Here is a 27,566-nt window from a genome sequence, read left to right as displayed (position 1 = left end):
GGAGTGATGCACTGGTGGAAAAGATATAGGTTAATCATGGATGAGGTGTGAGTAATGAAACCAGAGAACCTGATGGCTAGTAAGAGAATAGTATAACATAGTTTGATTTCACAGCTGGAGGATTTCTGGATGACAGGGTGGGAACATAGGAGCAGGTGGCTTAAGTGGAGTGGTGATTAGGATCTGTCCTCACAGAGAGGGCAGGTCACTGTAAGACCAGCATTTAGAGATAGTGATCTACATGGACATTGAAAATCCAGGGTCTTTGTATGAAGAAAACAACTCCCTATCTCAAGGTGACTTAATCGATAATTGCCCCGAAAGTGGAGCTGGAGAGGGGACAAAGGGTTGAATACATGTCCTCTTTACCTTTTACTAACCTGTGATTGAAATTTTACAGATGAGGGATAGTAAATTACAAAATCTTGGTTGGTGCTACAGAGGTGCGTATAGGTCATAAAATTATTCCAAACAGTTTTTCAACCCATTTATCAAAGCAATTTGGTTCTCAGTGGAATGGCAGGTGAAACAATATATTGAACAAAGCAACCACTGCTGTACCTTAAGCCCTTTAATTACAGTGCTTATAGTAGTAAATGCTCTAGTTAAGGGACAGCTTTCATTACAACCCCAGGTCTCCAATCACTTTGGTCCTTTAAAAGATTTTTTTCAGTTAAAGTTTTTAATGCATGGTTTCTGCACAAAGGCTTTGTGTAGACTGATGATTGGATATGAGAGGAAGGGACTGCCGACAGGGTCACTGAGGGGGACTGCTGCAAAGGAAAGTCCATGTCACTACTTGTGAAGTGATCTATGACCAAGGGACAATGATAGCTGACATTTATGCAGAACTCACCACAAGCCAAAAGCTGGGCTAAGTACTTAATGTCCATTGATTCATTTAATGAACCAACATTATGAAGTAGGTGTTATTACCCTTGACCCCAACATTAAAGAACAGGACATAAGTAACCTCTCCAGTGTCTCACAGCTAGTAAATGGTATCTGAACTCAAACCTCTTAACTCCAGAACCTGTAAGTTTGTGGTTAAATGAACTTCACATTTGGGGCTGGGGTTGGGGATAAATCTAAGGAGCCCTGGGTATCACTGACAAGGATCCTTTTCTAAAGACTAAATTGGGGTCCAGGGCAATTGGTTAGAATCTTGAGTGTCTGAGGCCTCTTCCCCTCTCCCCACCCTACCACACCAAGCGGTACAGATCGCTGCTCAGAACTTTTCTGGGCTCGTCCTGGCTGGAGGAAAAGATTATCTTTTTGCTCAGTGAACCTTTACTTGTAATACTTTTTATACATCTGCTTCACTACATTGCAGGCAAAATCATTTAAAGAAGCTAAATTTCTTTAGAATGGGCTAGAAGATTTAGAATCAGAGTGTTTTCACAACCCTGTGAATATACTAAAAACATTGAATTGCTTAAGTGGACGAATTGTTTATGAATTATATCTGAATAAACCTGCTTTAAAAGAATCAGAATGTATGAATAAAAGACAAATTTTCATTGCTTCTGAGTGATTTCAGACTTCTTGCATATGTGACATTGCCACAAGAGAATGAGGAACCTGAGGTGAGCTCCTCAACCATTCATTTTACTCGGCGGACCTTCAGGGAGTCCACTCTGCGCCAGCCACGGGGGTTAACAGAGAGGTAAGGCTCCCAACCCCTGCACGAAAAGCAGGTACACAGAGGAATGTCAGTAACCGTAGTTCGGCCTTGATTTTTTTGTGCTGGGGTTTTCATTCCTATGTTGCAAGATGAGTGCTTGAAAAAGTTTTCACTTGTAATGGCAAACTTTTGTTTTGTTAATAAATTACATTGAGTCACAGATGTAGCTTCAAACTTTCAAATTACAGTAATCGTTTATCCCTTTCAAGTGGGTTTTTACATGTTAAGAAGCGAAAAAAAATCAAGCTAATGTAAAAAAAAAAAAGGACCCTTATTTAAAATCAGTGCCTGCTACTGGTATCACTTGAACTCCAAACTATCCTTGAAGCTTAAAGCTCGCAGTGGCACTCGGCTTGGTGCAGCCGAGCTACCCGGGGAGGGTTTAAGTGGATTTGCGCGTCTCCCCCCGGCTTCTGTCGGCCTTGGGCCATTTCGCAGCTAGTGCGAACTGGAAGCCTTTCAGCCTTTCCCGAGGGCTGAAGGGAGGACTTGCTGCGGCCAGGGGAGGCCGCGTCCTCCGCGGAGGCCAGAGCGCCGACCGAGACTGGACCCCACGGTGGTAGTCGGGCCAGCTCTCGGGCGCAGCCGGGCGAAGCCGCGGGCTGAGGGCGAGGTGGTCACGTGCGGCTGGGAGGGGCCTTGGAGGCCGGGAATCTGCAGGAATGTAGTGACTTGCAGGGGAAAGTTTCCCTCGGCTGCCGGCCGCGGATGTGGTGCGGGCGGGCGCGCAGAGGAAGGAAGAGCCGCGAGGAGGCGGAGCCGGCGAGTGGCTCGGGCGGGCGGTTCTCGCAACTTTAGTTTTGGCGTCTGAGGCGAGTTTCTGTCTCAGTCGGGCGCAGCCGCCGCCGGGGAAAAGAAAGGAAGGAAGGAAGGAACAAGAAAAGGAAATAAAAGGGAAGGGGGGGGGGGGACGGCCATTGGCTGGCCGGTCTCCGTCAGGGCAGCGAGGGGGAGAGCTCCCCAGCGCCGCAGGTCCGGGGCCCTTGCAGCCTCTCCCGAGGCGCTGCCGCCAGGCCAGCGGAGCCGGGGCGCGGGGCGGGGGCGGAGGCGCCGGGGCGGGGGATGCGGGGCCGCGGCGCAGCCCCCCGGCGCTGAGCGCGACCAGAGCGCCTCGCTGCCCGCCGCCCTCGCCTTCTCTCCCGGCTCGGCCCGTCGAGCCGCGGCGCCGGGCGGAGCCCTCGCCCGCCTGGTTGGGGTGCGCGCCGGGGGAGGCGGAGAGCATGGATCCCGGGCAGCAGCCGCCGCCTCAGCCGGCCCCCCAGGGCCAAGGGCCGCCGCCCGCGCAGCCCCCGCCGGGGCAGGGCCCGCCGTCCGGGCCGGGGCAGCCGGCGCCCCCGGGGTCTCAGGCGGCGCCGCAGGCGCCGCCCGCCGGCCACCAGATCGTGCACGTCCGGGGGGACTCGGAGACCGACCTGGAGGCGCTCTTCAACGCCGTCATGAACCCCAAGACGGCCAACGTGCCCCAGACCGTGCCTATGAGGCTCCGGAAACTGCCCGACTCCTTTTTCAAGCCGCCGGAGCCCAAATCCCACTCCCGGCAGGTAACCTCGCCGCCCTCTCCCCACCGCCGGCGGGCGGGCCCGGGCCGGGGTCACTCGCGGGCGGCGGCGGCCGGGACCGCGGGCGCGGTGCGGTGGGGGGGGTCTCTTGGAGCAGTGGAGGCGCTGGAGGCTCCCCACTCGTCCCGGAGTCCGGGGCCGAGATTTGTGTTTTTCCCCACGGAGTTTCTCTCTGCAGTTGCAGCCCCGGGGTGGGGGGGCGTGCTTTCCCCTCTTCCTTTCTTTCTTTCTTCCTGGGGTTCCCGGGAGGTTGGCGGGAGTGGCGGGGGAGGCGGCGCGGAAGGAAGGGGGTGGGGAGAGTCCCGCCCGGGCCGCGGGGGGCCTGCACAATGCGCGCGCCTCCGCGCGCTCCGCACCTTCGCTCGCGCCGCCGCCGGCCGGGGAATGGGAGGGGGGCCCCTGGCATTTTTGTGTGGGTGAGCTGCCAGCGGCGGCCCAGTTTGTGAAGTTGAGCCCTGGGCCCCCTTTCCTTCGGGGCCTCTCGGTTGGCTTGAGCCTCCTGGGGAGTCAAATAATTGTTCTCTTGTTTTCTCGTGTTGATTAAGGGTGGGGGTTGAACCAGTTCCTTTAGTTTTTTGCTTTTTCTCCCCCTTCCGAAAGCGTAATTTTCCTTACGGCCCCTGCGCTTTGTGAATACAGGATCCAGATTTTCCTGGAAGTTGTTTATGGAGTTAGTGCTTTCACCGCTGCGCTTCCCTTGCGCCTTGGAACTCGGGCAGGTTCGCCCGTATCAAACTTAGGAGGTTCACGTGTTGGTTTCCCGATTGTAGATTGTTATTTACAGTCTGCTGAAGTGCTTTTAAATTAGCCACATCTGCACGTTGCGCAGGACCTGAGTTGCGCTTTACAGTGCCTTGGTTTTAACACAAACCTTTGATAATGCACTGCACGTTGACTCATAGGCCGAGTACTGCCTAGTTCACTGTGATTAAAAGTTAATGTTTGGGAAGCGATGACTAATTCGAAGCTCGCCATTCCTTTTTAGTTCTTAACTGAGGATATGAACATGGCTGTTCCACATACGCAGTGTTCGATTATTTTGTCAACTCGATCCCACGTGGGGGTGAAACAGTTTTAGGAAAGTGTTAACATTCCAATAGGTCCCAGTGGATTTGTTTAGTGTAGTCTTTCTTTCTTTAAGAAAGAACTTGCTTCAGGCTAAACTTCAGCTTAGGATCTTTGCCCAAAAGTTAATTGGCTTTCCGAATACTGCGTTGCAGTTAGTGCACTCGGGCTGTAAGTTGAGTGGAAAAGAAGAGTTATCGCCCCCACTCCCATTCTTCCTATTTGCAGGCCTGTTGTATGTTCTTCTGCCGCAGACCAAGGGGTTTGGGAACTGAGAACTCACTTAACCCTCTGACAAAATCCTGGGTTCAGCAGGAGGGGGTAACTAACGTAGCTGCTTACCTAAATACTTAAATTTGTACGAAATAGACTTACGTATGCTTTTTTACCCTCTTACCTTGGAGGTGGGTTTCTGGACTGGTGGGTATGTATGTTCGCTTTGGCACCCAACAGACTACATCAGCTATGCTGCCATTACTTAATGTGTTTTGAAAGTATAATACACAAGAGATTGAATACCCACTTTGTAACATCTATAAGCCAAAAAGATGGCAACTGAAAAGTGGTACTTATTCTTCTAGTAAATTGCACAAGAATTTATAGCCAGCAGTTTATGGATCCATATTATTCATAATCTATAGGTTGGTTGGTTTTTAATAAGTTTAAGTGTTGTGCATCTGTGTGATTTTTATTTCTGCTGATGATTTCCTAATTCGAATTTATTCTTTAGGAAATGCAGAAATGTGCACGCCTTTACTTTAAGGCATAAAATGCCTCTGCTGATGGCTTCCAGTCTCCCTTGCCTATATGAAACTAGGAAACTTTCTGATAATAAAACCTGAATTCTAATTAGGGAATTTACATAATTATACTATTTATGAATAGTATAAATATAGGTTGTAAATAACTATCATTTACAAACTATTGGGCATAAATTCATTCATATTATCTATAGCTCCCCATTTTTCCATCACAAAAAAAAAGCTACTTTACAAATGAGAAAATAGGCTCACAGAGATTAAGATACTTGTTTAGGGTCACACTAGCTAGCTTGGACTGGAACCCAGATCTTTGGGGTTTGAGTACAAATTTTTTTGTGCTATTACACAGTTGTAAATACACAAGTGTGTAAGTTCTTAAGTTATATTGTAACTGAACTGTTAACATCTTTATTATGTACGTACAAATATATGGGGCTTTCATTTCATTCATTAGGTGGCTTTTAAAAACATGGATGGTTCTGAATCTTGCATTCATTAAAAGTTGTATAATTTGAGACAATTCCTTTTTTGATGACATTTATCCATAATGAGGAAAAATGAAAGTTGTCATGTGTTTAGGGCTTGGCTTAGAAAAAAATTTAACTACTTGAAACCTAGTTCAAAAGAAAGAAAGAAAAAGAATGCATAATTATTATATTTCTTGGGTTGTGTTTATACCTGGAACATTTTGGAACTTGGAAAAACACCCATACTACCTTGATCTTTAGAGACTAGGTTTTAAAATTAAACATTTATTATTTAAGGAATGTTTCATTCATTCTGTACTCTGCCTCTAAAACATGTATGTAGAATGCACATCTACTGTGTAGTAGGTAGAATTATACTTAAATGGAGTTCTCATGAATAAAATCACAAATGTTTATAAAAGTATGTATTAAAATTACATAAACCATTTAAAAGTATAAATGGAAAAATCTGTATTCCTCTCTGCCAAGTATTAAATGTTGAAATTTGCCTTTGGTGCTCAGGATTTCGTTGCAACCAAATACCTATCTAGGAAATTTAAAGGGGGCTCTGTTTAAAAACGATTTTTAAGAAATTTCCATTTTAATATTCCTAATAGGCCAGTACTGACGCAGGCAGTGCAGGAGCCCTGACTCCACAGCATGTTCGAGCTCATTCCTCGCCAGCTTCCCTGCAGCTGGGAGCTGTGTCTCCTGGAACGCTGACCCCCACGGGAGTAGTCTCTGGCCCAGCAGCAGCACCCACTGCTCAGCACCTTCGACAGTCTTCTTTTGAGATACCTGATGACGTACCTCTGCCAGCAGGCTGGGAAATGGCGAAGACATCTTCTGGTCAGAGGTACTTCTTAAAGTAAGTGGAAATTATGGTGGGAGACAGTTTTCTAAGAAAAACAGATTTTGGAAAACACAATGAGTGTTATCATAAATAAATAAGTATGTCATTTATCTTGATACTTAATATTTAAGCTCGGTTTTATCTCCCGTATTTTTTTTTATCACTTTGGTATGACCTAAATACCTTCTTTAGCTTGGGTAATATTTTGAAAGCTTGATTGATTTTTGGTTCAGAGCCTTTTAATAATTGTTTTTGAGGCAGTTTGGATATTCTCATTTTGAGTTTGTGCCAAACCTATTAATTAGTTGGCTCAAAACTGAAAGAATACCATGAAAAACCTCAAATTGTGAGAATTATACAACTGGCATAGTCTTATGAAACGTACATCACTAATATCTTAAACATTTTATTGATAAGAACTACAAAATAATAGGATGCCTTTGGGAGTCTAATTTATAACATTTTAGATTGTGAAATAATTAATTATATAGCTGCAGTTGTGATTTATTGCCTTTTTTCTCCCCAAAATATAAAGAGAAATATTTTATCAGCCTTTTTGTCTTCAATAAAATGGCAAAATTGCATTAAAGCTTTAAAGATCAAAATGGAATTTTATCCCCTTTCATTTTGAAATTAAGACCTTAATTTTCTTATCTGGCTTGTTTGGGTTAAGCATAGAAAACAATGTTTTCTAATATAGGCTGAAATTGATATTTTTAAAAAGTTGCTTAATTAGTAGTGTTTAATCAGGTTCAGATAATAAACTGAAAAAAACAAGTTTTGATTGAGATCTGGCTTCACAGTCTGCTCCTAAGGCAAATGTAATCTTTATTTATTAGATCAAATAATACAATTGATGATACTGCTTTGTAGTGAGTCTTATTAAGTACTTTTTTGATCATCTTTCAGAGTTTTTTGTGACAGGCATATTTAGGAGATGAGCAAAGGAAAAAGTTGGGTCTTGTGAAGTTTCTACAGTTTTTTGCCCCCTTTCCTGAGACTTTTTCTTTTTTTAATTGCTCTTCTGGTGTCCTGGTATCCATTTCAGAGGGTCAGGTTTCAACCAGAACAATAAAGGACCCGAGACTGGAAAGTCCACCCAAGTCTGGCCGGCTCATCTGCATGAGCAAGCTCATTTGTTCTCAAGCAGACATCCAAGTAAATGATTGAAAGAGCGGCTAGCTGTGAGGGATGTGTCTTGAAGGGAAAAGGAATGGAAACAAACCAGGTTGTTAGGAGGAAAAAGAAAGGCTGTATTTCTTTGAACCTTTCCCTACTGGGTCACGTGCTGCTGACCTGGGGAGATTTTTTAACAGCTTAATAGGGTTCTTGCCTCTTTTCTTTGGTTGATGCTGTAGCTAAAAGTATACGGTTAAAGAGCAACATGTATGCTATTCTTAGTTTTTTTATACTTTGTATTAATAGCTTCTAGGTGACATCTGCCTACATTTTCACTATTTTGAATTATCTTTTTGTTTTGAGCTGAAATATTCCATGTCTATTTTTAAAGTTTCTGATGGTCTTCGTTTGAGGAGAAATGTTTCTCTTAAAGATACTGATAAAGATGGATTAATGAAGGCTGTGCACACTCACACCTCACCCCAATCAAGTGGGCTTGTAGGAAGGCAAAACAGGGCAAAATGACAGGAAAATTATGCCATATGAGTAATGGTTGTAGGAGTGGAGGGAAGCTTACCTGAAAATGAAAAAACTGGGAAGAGGAGAGAGTCTCTCCCATGGAAGAAAAATTAGGCTTCTTACATGGTGAGAAAGATGAGTTTTGATTCCACAGAATAGTTTTCTCATATTAAACCTTTCAGAAATAGAAGGGTTTTCCCTGAAAGATGGATCTTCTTGTTTAGTAAAAGTAGGCAAAATGACAGATTAGTTGGTACCTGTCAGGAATTGTGGAGAGCGTCTCTAAGCATTGGACATGGAAGATGGGTTATAAATTTCATTTTCTTCTTGAGTATTTGCTTTATGAACAATATGCAATTTGGAGAAAAGTTGTAGAAAGATGTGCTCACATCCAGTTGTTAGCTACTTCCATGATGTTAGGAGCTGTATGAGCTGTAACGAACAACTTATTTTTGTGTATTGCACAGGTAAATGAGATTAAGATCTGTCCTGACTGTAAGTCGAAGATGATGGTAAATGAAGCTTTTTGAGCCAAGTTGTTATTGTCAACATTCATTTTTATCCTAATTTCAATGTTTTCTGACTCTACTTGCATATTTTCCTCTTGTGTCTGAAGATTCTTGTTGCCAGCTAAATAGAGAATGAAGATTTAAACTAGCTGCATACTTTAGTCATTTCAACAGTGTAAAAATTATATTTTACAGTACATCTTTTTACATAGTTGTTGGAACTAACTTTTAAGTTATAAAGTATATAACTTACTGAAATTTATGCTTGGCATGAAGAAATCTGACCATAAATGGTCCAAACATTCAAGGTGATGTAATTTGATTGAAAACTTAGGAATGTTGACTTCAGAAACAACTGATTGTTGCCTTGTGACCACAGATGAATGCCTTTTTGAAGTCATTTGGCCCATCTTCTAGTTCCAAGGCAGCATAATTACTGAAAGATTATACACAGGTGATTACTGGTATTTTTAAAGCCTTCCCTAGGCTAGTGAGATCTGGAGAAGACCTGCCCTTTAGCTTGGCATGTGTTAAGGTGGAAGTATGGTACTAGCTACAGTGGTCTTCTACACATATTCAAGCTCTGGCATGATTGTGAAGTATAAAAAAAAGCTTAAGTCTGTATATTACATATAATATTTGTCTTCTTGAGTTTGCTGTTTAAAACTAATTTATTCAGCATTATATATCGAGGTTTTACTTAAAAAGAATTCTTTCTATTACTCTGAGAATTATTGCCTTCTTCAGCTGTCTTACAGTTTTCCTGCAGGAAATAGTTCTTCAAGTAGGTGGTCAACAACTTCCTATTTCTTTATAAGCTGCTGAATAACTTCCTGAATCAGTATTCTGTAATATCTCTGGTTAAAAGGAGTATTTCTACTTAGATTTATTTTATTGAATCTGACACCTTGTAATTATTGCCATGTACAAATAGTATATGATGTATCATATAGTACCTTAGGATTTAAAAATGTGATCCGTTGATTTTAAAAGTTTGTAGATTTGCATTGTTTTAATAATGTTCTTTCAGTTTTTAAAAATATCATTTTGTTTCATTTCTATTATCATTTTATGAATAATTGGCCACAGTGTTTTTAGTCCTTGAAGACTCAGGGTTTCTTGTGGCTCTGGCTTGTTTACAATTATATTGAGTATCTTGATCTATAGTTTAAAAATGTATTTTTGGGGAGCTTTTCAACACTGCACAGCATATAACTTAGCCAGTATCCTAACATTAAATGAATTTCCCTTGCAGGTAATATTGGTCACAATAAATGGTTTGGTTCTTTTTTTGCTACATATATAATTTTCAGAAATGAATGCTCCACTGCCCTATTTAAAGCTACCTCAGAAATGTATCAGAGATGAGTTAAACTGTCTTATAATTTGACCTGTTTCTTCTAAACACCTGCTCAGTAGAAGACTATAAACACATACAATATGTATTATTATTATTATAATAAAGATCTGATGTTTTAAATAAGAAATTTCTTACAGAATAAGGCTATTTTGTTTTTTGGCTATATCAAGTGTACCCCAAATAATTCCCCATTAAAATGAAAAGCTTGTAGTATTACAATTAAATGATAATTAAGCTGCAAAAATGAAAACGGTTCAAATCGCAGTCACAGAGTATCTCTCAGCAGGGAGGGCCAGTCTCTGCCTGTTTGTCTTGCTATTGAGTGGAGAAAGAAGATGAAAGTATGCCTTCAGTTCTCAGAAAAAATGCTGCCTCTGCTCAGTGGGTGGGCATCCCGGGGAAGAATGGCCCAGAGTGCCACAAGGATTTAGGCGGAAACCTCTGGAGGAACTGTTGAATACAGTGGCAGAAGAAAAACAGTTGGAAGATAGTGTATGTGACAGAGTAAATAGAACATAGAGATTAATTTATTTCCTGGGGAAAATAATGAGTATTTTCAGTGTTAACTAAGAAAGACATTTAGTGAACAAACCAGATTTTAAGTGCAGCAAACTGAATTGGCTGCAAGATGCTAGGCTCATTTTCTTAAAAAAATAACTTAAAAAAAATGCCCTTTTCCCAAAAGCATTATGTTAACTACTAAGGAAAAACCTAGGTAGTATTTGAATAGTTGAAACTTTAAAACAATGTTTGAAACAAACACTGAGATGAATCCTCATTAATAATGTAGAGAAATGTTTTACTTTGTAGTTAGAAAAATAATGTAAATTAGCATTCTAAAATCTCTGAATTGCCTTTTACCTTGAGGCTTTTTGAGGAGAGGTAAACTCTAAACATAATCTTTTACTTGTCAAAATGTATACTGAAGTTTAAAAGTCAGTTAAGATTTAAGAGTATTCAAGCTTAATTTGCTGCCTTCAGCAATAGCCTGATTTAGCCATTTATTACGGTCTGAAAGTTTGGTAATAGTTGAGTAGCGTTGCATAAAGGGAGGTTTTAAAGAGATGTGTGGTTCTATAACTATGGTTACTCAGTGATGCAGTTCTTACAAAAAGGGATTCTGATTGTAGGATTAATCAGAACTTCAAGCCATGAAGGGATGTTGCTGTTTTATGAAGAATTGCTTCTTGGTTCTGGTTGTACAAGTACAGTAAGCACCAAGTTTCCTGGGAACAAGTACCACTACTTTGGGAGCACTTGAATTTGTGCAGTGCTTGACCCTTTCTAAAAGCAAACAGAGGAGTGTGGTATAAATCACAATGGTCTTCTTTTGTTTTTAATTCTTCCTTCAATATTTTAGACAAAAAGTGTCAGTAGTTCAATCCTTGTTTGGCTCTTAGTTTGAGAAGAACCATAATTTTTAACATATAAAATCGTAAAATGTGTGAATAATGTTGCAAATTAACAAGATAATGCAAATGGAGCACATTAACATGTTACTGGTTTTCTTCCACAAGGTATTATCAGTGCTTTATTTGTGGTTGGTGCTGTTACTTATCTACACTTCAGTGTGCCTTCTGTGTCTTTTAGTCACTAGACTTACCAAATTCTTCAGCTGGGTCCTGATTTGGGGGAATGTGAGGGCATATTTTGTTAAAACCTCCTTCCTTCCTCTTTCAATTGCTTGCTTAACCTAATCTAGAAGGTTTTCTGTTTATTTTTAAAGTAAGGTCTTTATTTGACCAGTAAGTATGTTTATAGAGAGATGTGCTTTTTGATAGATGCCTAAAAAATTACCATAGACTATTTTATTTGGGGTTCAGAGTAAAGATGACTTTCTTCAGAGTGCTACTATTTGCTTTCACAAAGCTGAATGTGGACTAGAAAGTTTGAAATTCAGCTTCTTATATACTGAAATGGGGAAGAAATAAAATCTCCCATCTAGAAGTCAGGGTAAGTTTGAATTTTTTTTCTGTACAAGTATGAATGTGGATTTTGTAACATGTTCATTAGAATTAGACAATTCAGGAAAGAAGAAAGGAGATGAATCACCTAGATTCTGCAGAGGAGAGGGGTTCAAATATACTTTTCATAGCCTCATATATAAATACATATTTTGAAATTTAATTTTTAGAGTAGTAACATACACATACATTAAAAAAATCCCTTGGTACTGTGAGGTTCAGAAAGAAAAAGCAGTTTTGAGCCACTTTTCTGTATCTCTTGCTTGCATTTTCCAGATGCAAACACTTTCAACCCCTTTGAGATTTCCCGCCCCTGCACTTAAAAACAATTCTTATTTGTAAAATGTGCTATACTGCTATTTTTAAAATTTTCTGCACCCCCTAAATTCTTAATCTTTCCAGGTATAATTACTATACATTTCTAAAGTATTTTTGCATTGTTATGACTTCTAAGGGTATGCCTGTAGCTAAACTATATAATGTATTATGATTTTCCCAACAAGTCTGATATTTTCTTGGAACTGTTGATTGCCTTGTTTTTTCACTTGAATTTCTGTTGCTTTTTTGCCCTCTTGGAGAAATCTCTGAATCTTCTGTCATCTTGCACTGGGCTAGATTGGTAGCTCTCGACTTGCTTTAGAGTTGACATCCTGGGACTTCTTCATTTTCATCCCGGCGGGGCCCTATTTACTATTTTTCTCTTTCTTGATTTACCCACTCTTAGAGTTGGCTCATCCCTCAGGAACTTTCTGAGACAAAGCATACAAGTTAGGTAACTGCATTGAGATCTTTTATATCTAAAAATATCTTTTAACTGTTGACATTTGATGAGCAGTTTGGTTGTAGAATTCAAGGTTATTTTCCCTTGGAGTTTCAAGGGCAGTGCTCCGTTTTATTTTACCTTCCAGTTCTTTTATTGAGCAGTTAAATTCGCTTCCCTTATGGATTTCAGTATTTTCCTCTATTATGTAGGGGGAGTGGTCTTAAATTTCACAATATGCCTTGGCATGTACCTTTTCTTATTCACTATAGAGATTGCGTGGTTTGGAAACTCAGTCTCCGGTGTGAATGGTGCCCCCTTAAGTTTTGCAGTGCAGTTGCCCTAGCTGTCCTTTGGTCCTGGGAACGATTTATTTTATTAGTTCATGGATAATTTCTTACAGTCTATTTTATCTGTTCTCTATTTCTGGAATGCCTCCTAGTCACAATAACTCTAATTCTTTCATTTCAACTCCTGTTTTCCTTCATTTCGCCTATTATACTTTCTGGGAGATTCCTTCAACTTTAGCTTTTAATTTTTCAGTTATTTTTTCCAAAGAGCAATTTATCATTCTTAATTTCTAGGGGCTCTTTTTCTGAGCTCATTGTTCCTTTATTATTTTTAATAACATGAAGTTCTTATTTCATGGGTATAGTAATAAATTATCTCTCTGAGGATAGTATATTGGGTGTTTTTTTTTTAATTGTCCTCTGCTTTTAGTGTCTGAAGTGGGCTTCACTGGAGTGATGTAACAGGGACCAGCCAAGTCCTGAAGAGGTAGGGAGCCCTAAATGTCAGTATCTTAGTTAGGTTCTCTTATAGGGGCCTGTTTCTCCAGGTAAAAATCTCCCTGTCCCCTCTCTAGAGAGTGTGATGGCAGTGGGATTTAAGACTGAACCACCACTGTTTTAGGGCTGAACAGTGTGGGGCTTCCTTCATCCCTGCTCTCGGCTCTATTAGGTATCTGAATCCAGAGCCTCTGGGTCCATTTCTCTGGGATATAAATTTCCCCCATCTCCTACCTGGGTCAGGGAGGGTGTTCTGCAGTAGGTCTTTAAAAAGTTGTATGTATTCTGAATTTTTGTGAATCCCATTTGTAATTATTAGATAGACTATGTAAAGTCCAGTTTTCTAAATCTAAAGACAGTGACTGTTGACAATTTCATGATTTGACTTAAATAATATGGGACTTCTTTTTAACAAATACCTAAGTAAATATTTTTCCCAGGCAAATGTTTAATTCAATTACATTTTTCCCCTTTAGGATCAGTTTTGCTAGTTTACATCTTCATGTGTTAGATTTTCTTAAAGGGGTGACTGTATACTCTGACAGCAGGGTGGATGGCGTCGGACAGTGGATGAATTTTGTTCAGAGGGTTTGGATTCTGAAATAGTGTGAAGGGACAGAGAGACAGGAGACTTAATTCCTATTTTTGTGTACGATAGTGGAGATATTCCTGTAAGTCATTTTCAAATTCTTTGTGCAGTATACACAGCTTTAAAAAGTAAGACTTTAAAGTAAAACAACTTTAGGAAATTAGCATGTGCCTGTCTTGCTTCCACCTAGTTTTCGTTAGTATACATAGTGGTAGAATAAAAATATTTATGCATACTTCATTGATTAAGGAATTCGTGGTATACTTAACCCCCAGAGGTATGTGACTTGATTTTATCTTAGGTTTGATTGTGGCTTTCCCTGGCGACAGCTCAGAAAAGTAGCCTGTGCTCAGTCTTCAATAGGCCATTGTAGATGTCATAGGATAATATTAATATAAAGAGAATATTTTTTACCCATAAATCATCCATGGAGTTGTAAGTAGTTAGAATTTCATGAAAACTGGGTTTAGGATGAAATAGAGTCACCCATAGGTGGTGACTGAGGTATCCTAAGACCTGTTGTTGTTGATCTCAAGATGAATTTCTCCAGGTCCACTTTTTCAGCATTCTCTGCCTTGATTTCAGCTAAATGGCAGTTATATATGGAAATCTGTGGCAGAAGAGGAAGGAAAGCAAACCTTTTAAAAAACACACAAAATCTTAAGTAACCAACATGAGACCAGAACACTCTAGCTGTCAGAGAAGAGTGTTGGATGATACCAAAAGGATACTTCTGGGTTGTAAAAGGTATGAAAATGTTGAATGGTGTGAAGGAATGAAACAGAATCAATACATCTTAGTTAATAAGTAGAATAAAGAAGTGTTCAAGTAGCCAAGTGCTAAAGTTAAAAATGAGCTAAGAAAACGGAGATTTCTGAGACCTGCCTGGAACTAATCCTTAACAGTGATAGGGGTCACAGTTAAAATTTACCAAACTTTTTTGGATAACTTTTTTTTTTTTAAGATTAAAAAAAAAAAAACTCTGAGAAAGAGTTGGCCAAAGTACAGATGTTTCTGTTTTTCCTCTACACATGTTCAGACTGATACAGGTTATGTTTCTGAGATTGTGTAGTTTGGATGAGCTCCAGATGATGTAATAGGATCACTTTTTACCCCTCCCGGATGGAGGGTGTGCAGACTTTCCTGTTAGGACTGGAACACATCTCTTATGGGTGACAAAATAATCCCTGTTTCAAGACAGTGTTATTAATTTTGTATATCATTGTCTGGAAACAGTTACACAAAATTAATACCATTATCTTCTGTATTTGAATATAAAGCATACCCTTTATATACCTATCTACTAAGTTTCAGTTAGTGCCATCACGCTACAGATAAGAGCATAGCCTGTCCGTCAGTGGCCTAATTCTACATTCTCAAACACAGGGCAAATTTTGTCAAAAAGACCCACTTGGTTCTGGATGGTGTGTATTGGGTCATTTGGCATTGTTGTGGTTATAGTTTCTTGCTTCCGGCTATTCTTAGTTATTTTCTTTGAATTCACTATACGTGATTAGTGGTCTCTTCACTTTGTAAACTCCTACTTAGTGGTTTTGTATGGCACACATCATTTTAAGAGTTTGCTGGGTCCCACTGTGTGGAGTTGGGACAAAATTAATAATATGTGAGTGGACTGAATATGTCTCACAGTTCCATTCATTGCAAATCATCTTTTTTGCCTTTTTAGTGCTATCACTGGAGACCTGTTCATGCTAACCAGTTATAAGCTCAGTAAAGATGTAGAACTTCTTTGTTCAGCATTATGTATGTAGCTCGATATAGTTATTGGCAGATGGCATCCCTTAGACTGCTCATTTATTTCAGTCTGTTGGATAAGTCACCTTGATTAATTAATGCCTGTAGTCCCTGCATAATATTGCTATGCAACGCTATGCTAAAAAGATGCTAGAGTATTTGTTTTGTGTTTTAAAAAGTTTATTTTGATGTTACAGTAAGTTTTGTTTTTTCTGCTTGTTTTTGATACGATTTGTCAGAAAATGCTAATTGAAAGGGATTGTTTTCATTTTTTCTTGTACTGTTTAAATTTAGCTTACTGTGTATTTGTTTAAATTTTATTAGAATTCATAAGTTGACTATTTTTGTTTTAGATTTTACTGCACACGTTTAATTAATTGTGAAATGTGTAAAAACTTCACCAAATTTTTTACTTTTTAAAGTTGCATAGAAAAGCTGTTCATGACTGAAACATTTTCTTTTAGAGATTTAAAGAACTTTTTTGAATTAAGCTTTAGAATTTGTGTTAGACAAGCAGAATCAAATGCTTTAGTCTGTTTTACATTACCAAACCAAGTAATTATTTGCATGCTTGTTTGCTAATGATCTTTATTAAAATAAATTATAAAGCAAATCTAATATTCTGCCTATCATTTTAAGTTAACTGTGGAAATTTTGTCTTTTAAGACCATCTAGGGTTTTAAATCTATTAGTAAAACTTATGTGGGACACAGAGCTGTCAGAATTCTTTCCCTGAACTCAAGAGTTTAATATGGTTTTGGAAGAAAATTAGGAGCTCAGGAATGCTAGTAATCAAGAAATAAAGATAGTCAATAGCAACATATTAGAGTGTTGGGATTTCAACTGTGTTTTATAGTAAGCCACATTGAGATTATCTACTGTTGCTGGTTGTTTTAGTGAGCGGGGCAGACGTAACAAAAAAAACGCTGGGTGGCTTAAACAACCACCCAATATTTCTCATAGATGTGGAGGCTGTGAAGTCCAAGATCAAGGTGCTAGCAAGGTAGGTTTCATTCTGAGACTTGTTCTCTTGGCTTTTAGGCCCCTTCCATCTTGTTGCATCCTTGTATGATCTCTTGTGCATACACAGAGGTTCCCTTACATGTTGGGACCCTTCTAAGAGTATGAAGGCAGAAGCTGCAAAACCTCCTGAGGTGGTTACATGATGTTACTTCTACTACATTTGTTGGTCTGAGCATGGAACGGGGTTAGCCCATCTTCAAGGGATTGGGAAGTAGACTGCCTCTTGATAGGAGGAACTATAAAATAACTGTGGCCCGTTTCTCAATCTACCACACTTGGACTGGAAATTAAAAAAAAATAATGCTCAGTTTAGATGGATTACCATCTGGGGTCTAAGAAACTCAGGGTAGAACATTATGTCATGGGAAAACAGTTAATACTGTTAAGTAAAATCTCATTTTTTGTGACTAATTTAATAAAAGTTGACAGGTGTTTCCTCTCGAGATGCCATCAGATGAGTCAAGTTATTTTCAAATTGTTAAGTGGGTTAGACAGAATATGGGCTTTTTGGTTACAGTTCAGCATTTATGTTCAAGACCATGCATTCTAATTGACATCTAACTGTAATTATCCTCTAAAACTTGACTCTGGTATTTACCAAAATCTGCCTCATTTTAAGTTACTTTATTTAACTTACACATGAATTCAGATGGAAAACTGTAGGAGAAATAGAACCTGAATTTCCTGGTACCTACTTGTGTTTGTTTTAATTACATTGCTGCTTTCTTTCTCTACCAGAATTCAGTTGAGAAAAATCTTCATTGTTATTGCTAATAGATTTGACTTAATTGGTTATTGAATTTTTGTTAACTTACAGACTAGTAAGTTATATGAATTATTAAGTAATAGATGTTAATGTGTGTAAATATACATAAATATAAGTAAGATAATGAAGGAGGTGAGTACTCAAAGTGACTTTAGGCTGTTTACGTTGTTCCTGCTTCCTACAAGTGTTTTCTGTGACCACATTATACTTGTCTAGGTTTCCAAGTTACCTATGAATGAACACTGCTTCACTGGAAGTTAATGAAGACATTCTCAAACATTTAATTTCAAAACTAAGCATTTATCTTCTAAAACTATAAGTGCTTTTTCCTCTTCATGAAGTTGAGTGATTATAAAAACTGATCTAAACAGTGAATCAGATTTCAGCACTGATTCATACTCCCAAAATGAGCAACATGGTTAGCAGGATATGCCTAGTTATTTTCTTGACTTATAAAAAAAAAAAAAGAAGGTCCATGGTGAGTCCTCCATTTTTGGTAGTGGCGTTGTATTAGGTCTATGAAGAGGCTTTACAAAAAAAAAGAGCAGCTATTTATGGAGCATTTCTTCAGGCCTGCAATTTGAAGCCATTACGCAAAGTTGCTGAGCAAGTCGTGGATTACACGCCAGTAGTCCCAGAGGCCCCCACCTTGCAGCTTGTGTGGAGTAAGAGTTCAGAACTACTGCTGTGCAGTTTATCCCCTTCAGTTATTGTCAGTTGCTCGCTTTATAAAGAGCAGGAAGTTTCAAGTATTTTAGACTTTCTAACAGTTAAATTATTCAGTCGTTAAAGGATATAAACTAGATTTTTAATTTTCAGGAAATAGTTCATTCAAGAATACAATGATTTTTCAAACCCCAGCCCCTACTCCCTTTTAGTTAATTGAAGTCAGGTCATCTTATCAAATGCAGAACTTGTCCAGCAGTTTTGCTTAAGTTCAGGAAAACAGATGTTGGGAGTTGTCTGTCAAAGGAATTCCAGCTTAATGTACATATCTTTTAGACCTAGAGCCAATGTTTGAGTTTGATTTTTGGATTTTAGGTAGTTTTGCTTATCTATGAAAATAGTATTCCTTTCTCTATAGAGTTTTTGTGTTAAGTAGTAATAGAAAGTAAAATAAAATGGTCTCACTTGTGTCTTTTGTCATCAAGGGATATAATTAGGTTATCTGAATGTGGTTGGAAATTGTATTTGACTAGATAACAGCACATGGTGAACTGAAAACCAGTGAGTTTCAGTCTGCTCAGCATAAAATTAGTAGCAGTTTTTTCTTAAAACAGGATACTTCCAATCTGTGAATTTTACAACTTTTCCTCTCCTTGGTGTCAAACTTTTAAAATGGAGTGATTTTTCTGTAGTCTGATGCCTAAAAGTTTTAGTCATTGGTCTACACTATTTTCCATCCTATTAAAAAAAAAATGTTTCCCATTGTCCTGAGTTGAATTTCAGGAAAATTTTAAGTGACTGAGAAAAATGGTTTTTGACAATAGCTGTAATTTTAATTTCAAGAAAGCATCAGTTAATAAAATCAGTAATTGTTACAATAATTGAAATATTTTAATTCAAATTCTTTGAAACCTGTGATTTGTAACTAATAATCTAGGATATTTGAAATGGTTTTCTGGTCATGGACATTATAAGAGGTAATTATTTACTGACTATGTCTCTATAACTCCCTGCCCCCATATAAAACAACCCATGATAGACAACAACATAGACTAAAAGGGAAAAGAACAGTATCATTAAAGGATGTCCCCCCCAAATTCCGAGGCCTTTTAAAAATGGCTTTCTAATCTCTAAATAATCCTCTTGAATTTCACAGATTGGGCAGTTACAGTTGAGAAAAACGTCCTAGTTCTGTGACCAAAGTTGAGTTTTAGGGCATTTCTATATTTAGCTAAATGGTAACTTTGGGGAACTGCTTTTAGATTTCCTCCCCTCCTGCCCCACCTTAAATAAGTAACTATTGAAGTAATAAATTCCTTCAAGATTCAGCTCAGATGTCAGTTGCTTTTAGAGTGTTTCCCCCAGATTTTTCCTACTCCCAGGTCAGTTTTACAATCTGTTCTTCTGACCTCACTTGAACCTTGTTGCATTAGGAGTAAGTACATTTTCACTTACAGACTTGTTTATAATGTATCTCCCAAACCTAGAGTAGCATCAGCACATATTAACTGTTCACCAAAAAGCTTTGAGAATTGCTTTTAAATGTTGTTCCCAGCATTTCAGGAACATTGAGTAATTTTCATTTGTTTCAGAAAGCTTCAGTAGCGTGTTCAGAGCTAGGAAATAGAAGGTTTAAGAGCTACACGATCCCAGTTTTCAGTTTAGGAGGCAAACTTTGTGAAACAGTGTCTTGAGAAAATACCTACTGGACTGCTCAGTAGTGTGGTAATAAGCCCTAAGCAGTCCGTGTTGGTAGCGCAGAAAAAGAAGAGAGTGCGTTGGATACATTTGTGGGGGAGGTTGACCTTTGGTTGTATTTGAAGGATGGGTAGGATTTTATTCGATACTGAATCCGTTTTTTGATTTTGCTTTATTTGTGAATGGTTTTGTAACATGACGATGGGATTTTTGTATAATCCTACATCTGGTGAAACAATTTCCCCTCTTACTCGAATTGCAGTTGCCTGAGTGATTGCTTGTCTCTCCTACTGGATGTTGCAAAGTCCTTTCAAGGTCACCATTATGTCTCAAGCACTTACCAGTGTCTAGCATATAATAAATGTTTAATAATGTCAGAGGCTGGCTGATTTACTCACTTAATTCCAGGAGCCCTGGTTTCCTCATCTGTAAAGTTACCATTAGTATATATGATTTCTAAGGACTTTTCCAGCTTTAACATGCTGTGAAAATTGGTAAAAAAATAACTGAATTCTCAGGTCTTGTATATAAATATTAAGTATTTTCTGACATCATACTATATTTACGGTGCTTTTCATATAGTATAAATTATACTCAGTTTAATATATAAAAGCTACCACTAAGCAAAACCACTTAGTACTGTTGGCCATTGGAGAAGTATTTTGGGGGAAGGATTTTTTTTATTGTGACTTAACTATGTAGGTAAATAAAAAATCAAAAAGCTCTCCCAGTGACATTAGGGTTTAGGTAGAAACTAAGATGAAATTGATATTTAGGGCTGAAGGAGTTAGAAAAGAGAGGGTTGATCTGTCTAGATAAAGAATCAGTGATTAGTTTTGGGGTATTGCTTTGGTAAGCAAGCAAACTGATACTAGAAATTCTATCTGTTTGAGAAAATGCTCACATATCACTAATTGTTTATTATCTGTTGTATTATGAAAGAGATACTAGAAAAAATAAATTGGGGATTTAAACTTTGAGCTGTTTCTCATTTGTATCTTCTACATTAGCACAAAAACTGAGAGGCAGTCAGCATCCCTGATAGCCAAAAAATGGGCTTTTTATAGCCTTCTGTGAGAAGAGCTATTCATTGTTGTCAGAGCCAAAGCATAGATAGCAGTACCAAACACTTTCCTTATCTTTTGGAATCTGTTCTTTATAGTCAGTTTTAGTTTTGGACTGTTTTGATATTCAAATACAACTTAGAATATTTTTTTTAACCCATTGTAGGTAGTAATGCAAATTGTTTAGCTGATTTTTTCACTCTAGTGTATGGAAGAATATTAATATTTTGTGAGTCGCTACTCACATAGTGATTTCTGTTTATACTTAATTTAAAAGAAAAACATTTAAAGAAAAACCTCCTTTGGAGCATGTAAAATTTGTCTTACATATATTTGAAATTATTGCCTTCAAGTTGAAGTAACTAAGTCTTGAAAACTTGCTGTGTGAATATTTACCAAAAATACTTATGCCTTGTCTCATGGAATCCTCTCCCTAGTTTTGTAGATGTAGATGTTATGTACTTTGTGAATTGGTGGGCTGCATTGATGAGGTGAAGTAACTTACACACAGATTCACCCCTTTAGGCCTGTGTCTGAATAGCATGAGCTATTTCTATTAAATCTTTGGCTGTCTTCTTAAAGTTTTTTTGTAGACTGAGTTAAATCTACATTGTATTTCCCATAGAGTCTTATTCAATATTGCATACTTATTTGGTGATTAATAAATATTTGCTGAATTAAACAAGGGTACTTTAATTTCTACCATGTTCCCTAAAAGAAATGGCACTAGTGAGGATGAATTACTTACGCGGTCAAAACCTTTCGGAGTGGTTTAGATGTAAGCACCCACTTATGGAATAGTTGTTGAATGAACTGAAAAGACATTTCAGATTCGTAGTATACTTATTATGTGGTATTTCACATCATTAAACACATCAAGCTGTGAAATGGGTGGGTCCTCGTTTTACATATATGTAAGTTTAGCCAGCGCTTCCTCCTTTCTCCAGCCTCCACCAACTGCTGCTGATTTAAGTACCCTTTCTTATTTTATGTCTGTCTATGATAATGTACATGAGAGTACTACATAAACTGTAGAGGACCATATAAATGTTGTCCCTTATTACCTGGCTTGGCTTATTGCTAAGAGCAGTTCACATGGTGTAAGTACTAAGGGAGAAGAGGTTGCGGAGACATCTTGCTTTACCCGAAAGCCAGTATTTTTAGTTGAATGAATTACATATTAGTACTTATACATTGGATTAGAATTTGGTAAGGATTTCTTTTAGGCTCCTGTTGCTCTGCTTTTATATAATAACTCTGAAAACAGCAAAGTCAACTTGACACTCATTTATTTTAACTTCCTCAGTGGAACTTCCTATTGGAATTTTCCATTTATGGGAATGTTGTTAACCAGTAGGAATGATTTCTGTCATGTACCTGATTTAAGGTAAAGTGTCGTTCATGATAATGACACGCAGGAAGACAAATGTAGAGGTTGGCAGGTGTGTGGCGGAGGGTGTTCCAGCACGGCAGCCAGTGTGAGAAGAGACAGGATGCCCTCCTGGGCACCTTCTGGCTCCAGACCTGTGATCCAGAGCTCATAGCTACAGCTGTGTGAACACTGAAAATAAGACTGGACAAGCCCGTTTAAAAAGAAAACTGAAAATTCATGGCAATATAAAGGATTATTTATACCCACACACAGAATTTTTTTCTCAACTATGTAAAAAAAATAATTCAAGTTACGTAGTTTTTATCATAATCTTAGGGCTGAATTATTTCCAGGGGAATAAAATACTTAATTGTGTAAATAGGGCAAAAATAGTTTTATTTAAGAAAATTTATCTAATGGTATTTTAGGACCTTGGTATTCTGTAAGATCCTTGCTCTATGCATTTTAAATGAGGGTTACTCATTTTACTAGGATGCCTATTTTTAAAGTACAGAATAAGCTTCTGCTTTCAGGAATTCAGCCTAGTGTTTCAGATGAGAGCCCATGTATTGCAACATTATTTATCTATTTTTGTAAAGGGCTGTTAATCACTTGGTGCCACCCTGTCTGTGTTGTGTGCTTGTGGATTGTCTACATAAAATCACTTGATATGGCCTCTCATTTCTGCAAATTTTTCCTGTATTTTTAGCCCACCACCCTAGTATGAAGCTAAATTATTTAGTAGAAATATTTAACAACCAGAAGCTTGCTTTAAATACAAACTTTAATGGAGATGTCCTACCTTTTTTGGAACAGGGCAGTATTTAAAAGCAAATGCCAATATAGTTATGAAATATAACTCATTTATCCTACCTTTGGCCAAAACACACGCATACACACTCTGATACACTCCCTCTTCCTCTCTTTCTCTCTCCTTCCACCCCCCTTTTCTAAGTATACAGTTCTCTGTTTAAAAAGAAGGATTGGTATGTCCAATTTATTTCTCTTTAATATTTCTGGATTTGTAGTTTTACTGGATACTTGGTTTCTGATAAGACTGTCATTTAATGCCTATTGAATTATTCTGCAGGAGTGTTAGCAAGGGTTGTAAACTGGAGTTTCTCTGTGAAATGTGAGACTGACCTCTTGATCCAGAGGCCAGGAGTGTTGCCAACTGAACCAAACCCTGCTGTTTCCTAAGAATAGAAGCACTCTGCTTGATGATTGGAGTCGATTCAGTGCTTATGGTGTCCTCCAATACGGTCAGGATCCCAAATACACATGTTGATTTTGTATGTCTTTTGAGTAGACAAGCAACCATTTCTTTGTAGGGAGGATGAGAAGCAAAATGTGAATAATTTCTTCAAAGAGTTTGGGAAGGAGTTCTAATGTACTAGATACACCACTGATATCTAACACCCACCTCTGCTCTTACCCCGTAGAAGTTGTTTTCAAATGTGGAAAGTTTGTTTCTATTTTAATAATAATCAACTTTAAAGGAAATAGGTAATGTATCATCTAAGTTTTTCATCCTTGGAAACTTAAGCCCTGGAAGCACATAAATACTGCACTGAGGAAAAAAAATCAAAGGTAAAAAAGATTATTAGAAAGCATGAGGATAAAGGTTTATTTGTGAGGCATGAAATATTTGTACAGTGTTGACCATATTTTTCACCCTGTTAGTTTGAACCGTTCAGGACCAAGACGCAGCGAGTCTCATAGGTCTTCATTTGATTTGCAAGATTAATTGCTTCATAAATTCAGGGTGCTTGTTCTCAGATTCAAGCTGTTGTCATATATACATATACCCACATATATATACATATATATATGTGTATATATGTATATGTATGTATGTATGTATTTCTACTTTTCCTACTCCTTTGCTTAAAATCTTATTCTGTTGGATTAAAAAAAAAATGTTTGTGGTGTTTTGATGCCTGAAAATTTTAGAGTCTTTTCAAGGACAAAAGTGGCTGTGAAGCCATGGTCCACCAGAGAGATACGGAAGAGAAGCCCTCTTACCTGACCGAGGTAGTTAAATAGGTCATTTACTCAAACTTCAGTTAGGTTGAAGTTACATCAATGAGTCAGTTTTACATCAAGGAATTCGTTTGGATAGTTAATTAAGTCAATATAAGTAATGTATGCATCAGTGTAGCTACTACTAGCATAGAGATAAGGACCACAACCTGGCCTTATTTCTGATCTACCATTTGTTCCCCCCTTGCTCACCGTGCACACCCTATCGTTTGCACTGCGAAACTATATATTTTCATGTACTTGTAACTTTGCACAGCATGTTCCCACTGTATGGGCTGCTTATCCAAAAGTTCTCCCCAACCTCTCCTCTTTATTTTATCATGCAAGGCTCAGCATCAGCTTAAATGCCAGCACAAATTTTTCTGTAGTTTGCATTAACCATATTTGAACCTTTCCACCTTAACTTATGTACCATTAACTTCTCCTGTTGCATTTCTTTGATTCTAATATGTTTTTTCACATTTGAACCTCTGAAATTAGGGTACTTCTTAATAATTAATGGGATCTTAATTTGATTAAATGAGGTACCTTTCTTCTTGTACATATTACAGAGAATTGTGATTCTGTGGTTATTCTTCTTCTGAAACTTCTACTGTTTGTTGGGGCCATATCTCTTCCTGCATCCGACAGTTTATGCTTAAATGTTATTGAATAAAACTGAAATACTTAATTTGGCTTCTACTATACTAAGGTAAATTTCAAAAACATGATTTGTTCTAAAATGTATCAATAATAGTAACAATGACTAGCATTTATTGAGTGTTCATTGTGTGCCAGGCACTGGTTTAAGTCCTTTACGTGGAGTAACCCAGTTAATCCTCTCAGCACTTCTGTTATCTCCATTTTCTTAATGAGGATACTGAGGCACAATTCAGCCGTAAAGCTGATAGGTGGCACAGCCAGGATCCTGGCTCCATCAGTCTGGCACCAAAGTCCATACTCTTCACCACTATTCTATACTAAAATATAATTGTATACTAAAATACACTATGCTGTGTGCTTTAGCTACATTTCTTATATAATCCTCGTCATTGCTCCATGAGAATTTCGAATGTAATATAATAGAACATCCCCGCTAGTCCACTCTAGATGTAAATTCTAGTTGCCATTCTGACACTGTAAAGAGATAAAATAATTTCCTAGGATTGTACATGCTAGAGGATGGGGGTTAATAAAATCTTTCTAGGTCTCTTCCATCTTTTGAAATTATTAAATTCAGTTGCCAAAACATATTTAGACCCTAAGGGAAATGAACAATATTATTGTGCATCTTCCACACTTAAGAAGGTGGGCTTCGTCCTTACAAATGAGGAAATTAAGGTTCAAAGAGATTAAATAACTCGACCAATTGATTGGAGAAGCACAGGCAGAATCCAGCTTCTGCATTGGGTCTCTGCCTTGAGAGTGACTTGTAAACAGGCAGATTCTCTGTAGTATTATTTTTATTTTTAAGGTTTTTAGGAAGTTTTTCCCACCAAAGTTATCCTAAAACTCATTCAATGACTGTAACCCAAAATTTCGTAACCTTGTATTTATATTTAGTATTAGTCACATAGTTTTTCTGTCAGCCATGCCAGAGCCTTTAAAAACTGAAAAAATTTTAAAAAGAAATTAGAATGATAAACATGGAAAGGAGAAGAAAAATGTTTACTATCTAGGTCTTAGAAATTATTTGAGTATATTGAGGAATTTTGGTAAAATTAGCTTTAGGTAAGTTTACAAAGCTTTAAAAACTACCTTGTGAATTTTCTAAGTCTATACAACTTTATGACCATTCTTGATTATTTAGAATAATTAGCAAGAGTACAGTGGGTATTGAAAACAAAGATTTTGAGTGTTTTAGGTTGTTTTAAACTCTAGGCTATTTTATAACATATAAAAATAATAGAGCATACTTAAACTTGGGAAGTGTGTTTCTTAGGTAACTTACAAGAGAGATTGAAGCTTTGATCTCTACAGGTATCTGACTTGTCTGTAAATACCTGGTTTCAGGGTTTTCTGGGCGCCTAAGAAGACCATTGGTTTGAAGGCTGAAGTAAGTGTATGTTTATGACCACTTGTGTTTCTGCAAAAGGAAAGTAGGTTTGGATTCAATTTATCTGTCTGAAAAATCTTGTGTAATAGATAAGAACTGAAAAAAACAAGACCTACAGCTCAGGCCTACGTGTTTTAGCAGTGGTTCATTCAGTTCAGTAAATCCTGTATGCTCACGGTGAGCCATGCAGTGATGGTTTCTGGTTGGCATTAATGTGCCAGGTTTATGTATTGCAAAAGAGTTAATGATCCCTACACAGTGTTGGTGTCAAATTTGGGTAGTTGTATAGCACTAAAATCATTAGAGTGTTAATTTGATAATGCCTTTTTAAATACTGTCTTAATATTCTCTGGGTAGTACCACAACATGTGGTATATTTTTACTCATTTTCCACCAATCGTGTCAGTGTCATATGATGACATTGTGAGTGATCATGTCAGTGATCATATGTCATTTAAAGAAACAAATACAGATTGTATTTTTTTATTGCACAGGTAAGGGAGGTTCATTGTAAGGGAAAAAATTAGAAAATAGGCTTAAAGAACAAATAAATTACCCATGATCTCACTACCCACTGATAACATCTTGGCTATATATTTTCAGACAATTTGCAATATATATAGTCTTTGGATATTGCCAGACAATTCTCTAGTACAATTAAAACTTTTTGCCTTACCACTGGCAGCCTAAGATAAAGCCTGTTAGAATATGGCACTTTTATTGCTGTTCTTGGTATTCTAATACACAGGCATACCTCAGAGATACTGTAGATTAGGTTCCAGAACCCACTAATAAAGCCAATAGTGTAATCAAGGGAGTCAAATGAATTTTTTGGCTTCCCAGTGCATATACAAGTTATGCTTAAACTGGGGAATAATCTGTTTAGTGTGCAGTAGCATTATGTCTAAAAAAGCAAGAACAAAGCTTAATTAAAAAATAATTTAGTGCTTTAAAAAAACGCTAACCATCTTTTGAGCTTTTAGCAAGTTGTAATCTTTTGCTGGGCAAGGGTCTTGCCTCCACGTTGATGAGTGCTAACTGATCAGGGTGGTGGTTGCTGAAAGGTGGGATGGCTGTGGCAGTTTCTTTAAGACAGCGATGAAGTTTGCTGCCCTGGATGGACTCTTACTTTTACCAGCAGTTTTTC

General features: G+C 38.0%; 1 protein-coding gene across 12 annotated transcripts in view; it reads left to right on the top strand.

The window, feature by feature from the left end:
* Positions 1 to 2,449: 2,449 nt before the first annotated feature.
* The window catches only part of YAP1 (Yes1 associated transcriptional regulator), a 112,768-nt gene continuing 87,651 nt past the window's right edge, over positions 2,450 to 27,566 (top strand). For 6 of the 12 annotated variants that reach the window (XM_036902795.2, XM_036902793.2, XM_036902791.2 and 3 more), the window contains exons 1-2: positions 2,450 to 3,225; positions 6,154 to 6,404. In XM_036902795.2, the coding sequence (XP_036758690.1) occupies positions 2,905 to 3,225; positions 6,154 to 6,404 (572 nt within the window). In that variant the 5' untranslated portion in view covers positions 2,450 to 2,904. The remainder of the gene's footprint in view (positions 3,226 to 6,153; positions 6,405 to 27,566) is intronic. The other 6 variants (XM_036902796.2, XM_036902794.2, XM_036902792.2 and 3 more) reach the window with 1 other exon arrangement.

The sequence above is a fragment of the Manis pentadactyla genome, chromosome 13 (genome assembly GCF_030020395.1).
Source record: "Manis pentadactyla isolate mManPen7 chromosome 13, mManPen7.hap1, whole genome shotgun sequence".
NCBI lineage: Eukaryota > Metazoa > Chordata > Mammalia > Pholidota > Manidae > Manis > Manis pentadactyla.
Note: the sequence above shows the minus strand (reverse complement) of the source record. Positions and strands in the feature narration are given on the sequence as shown.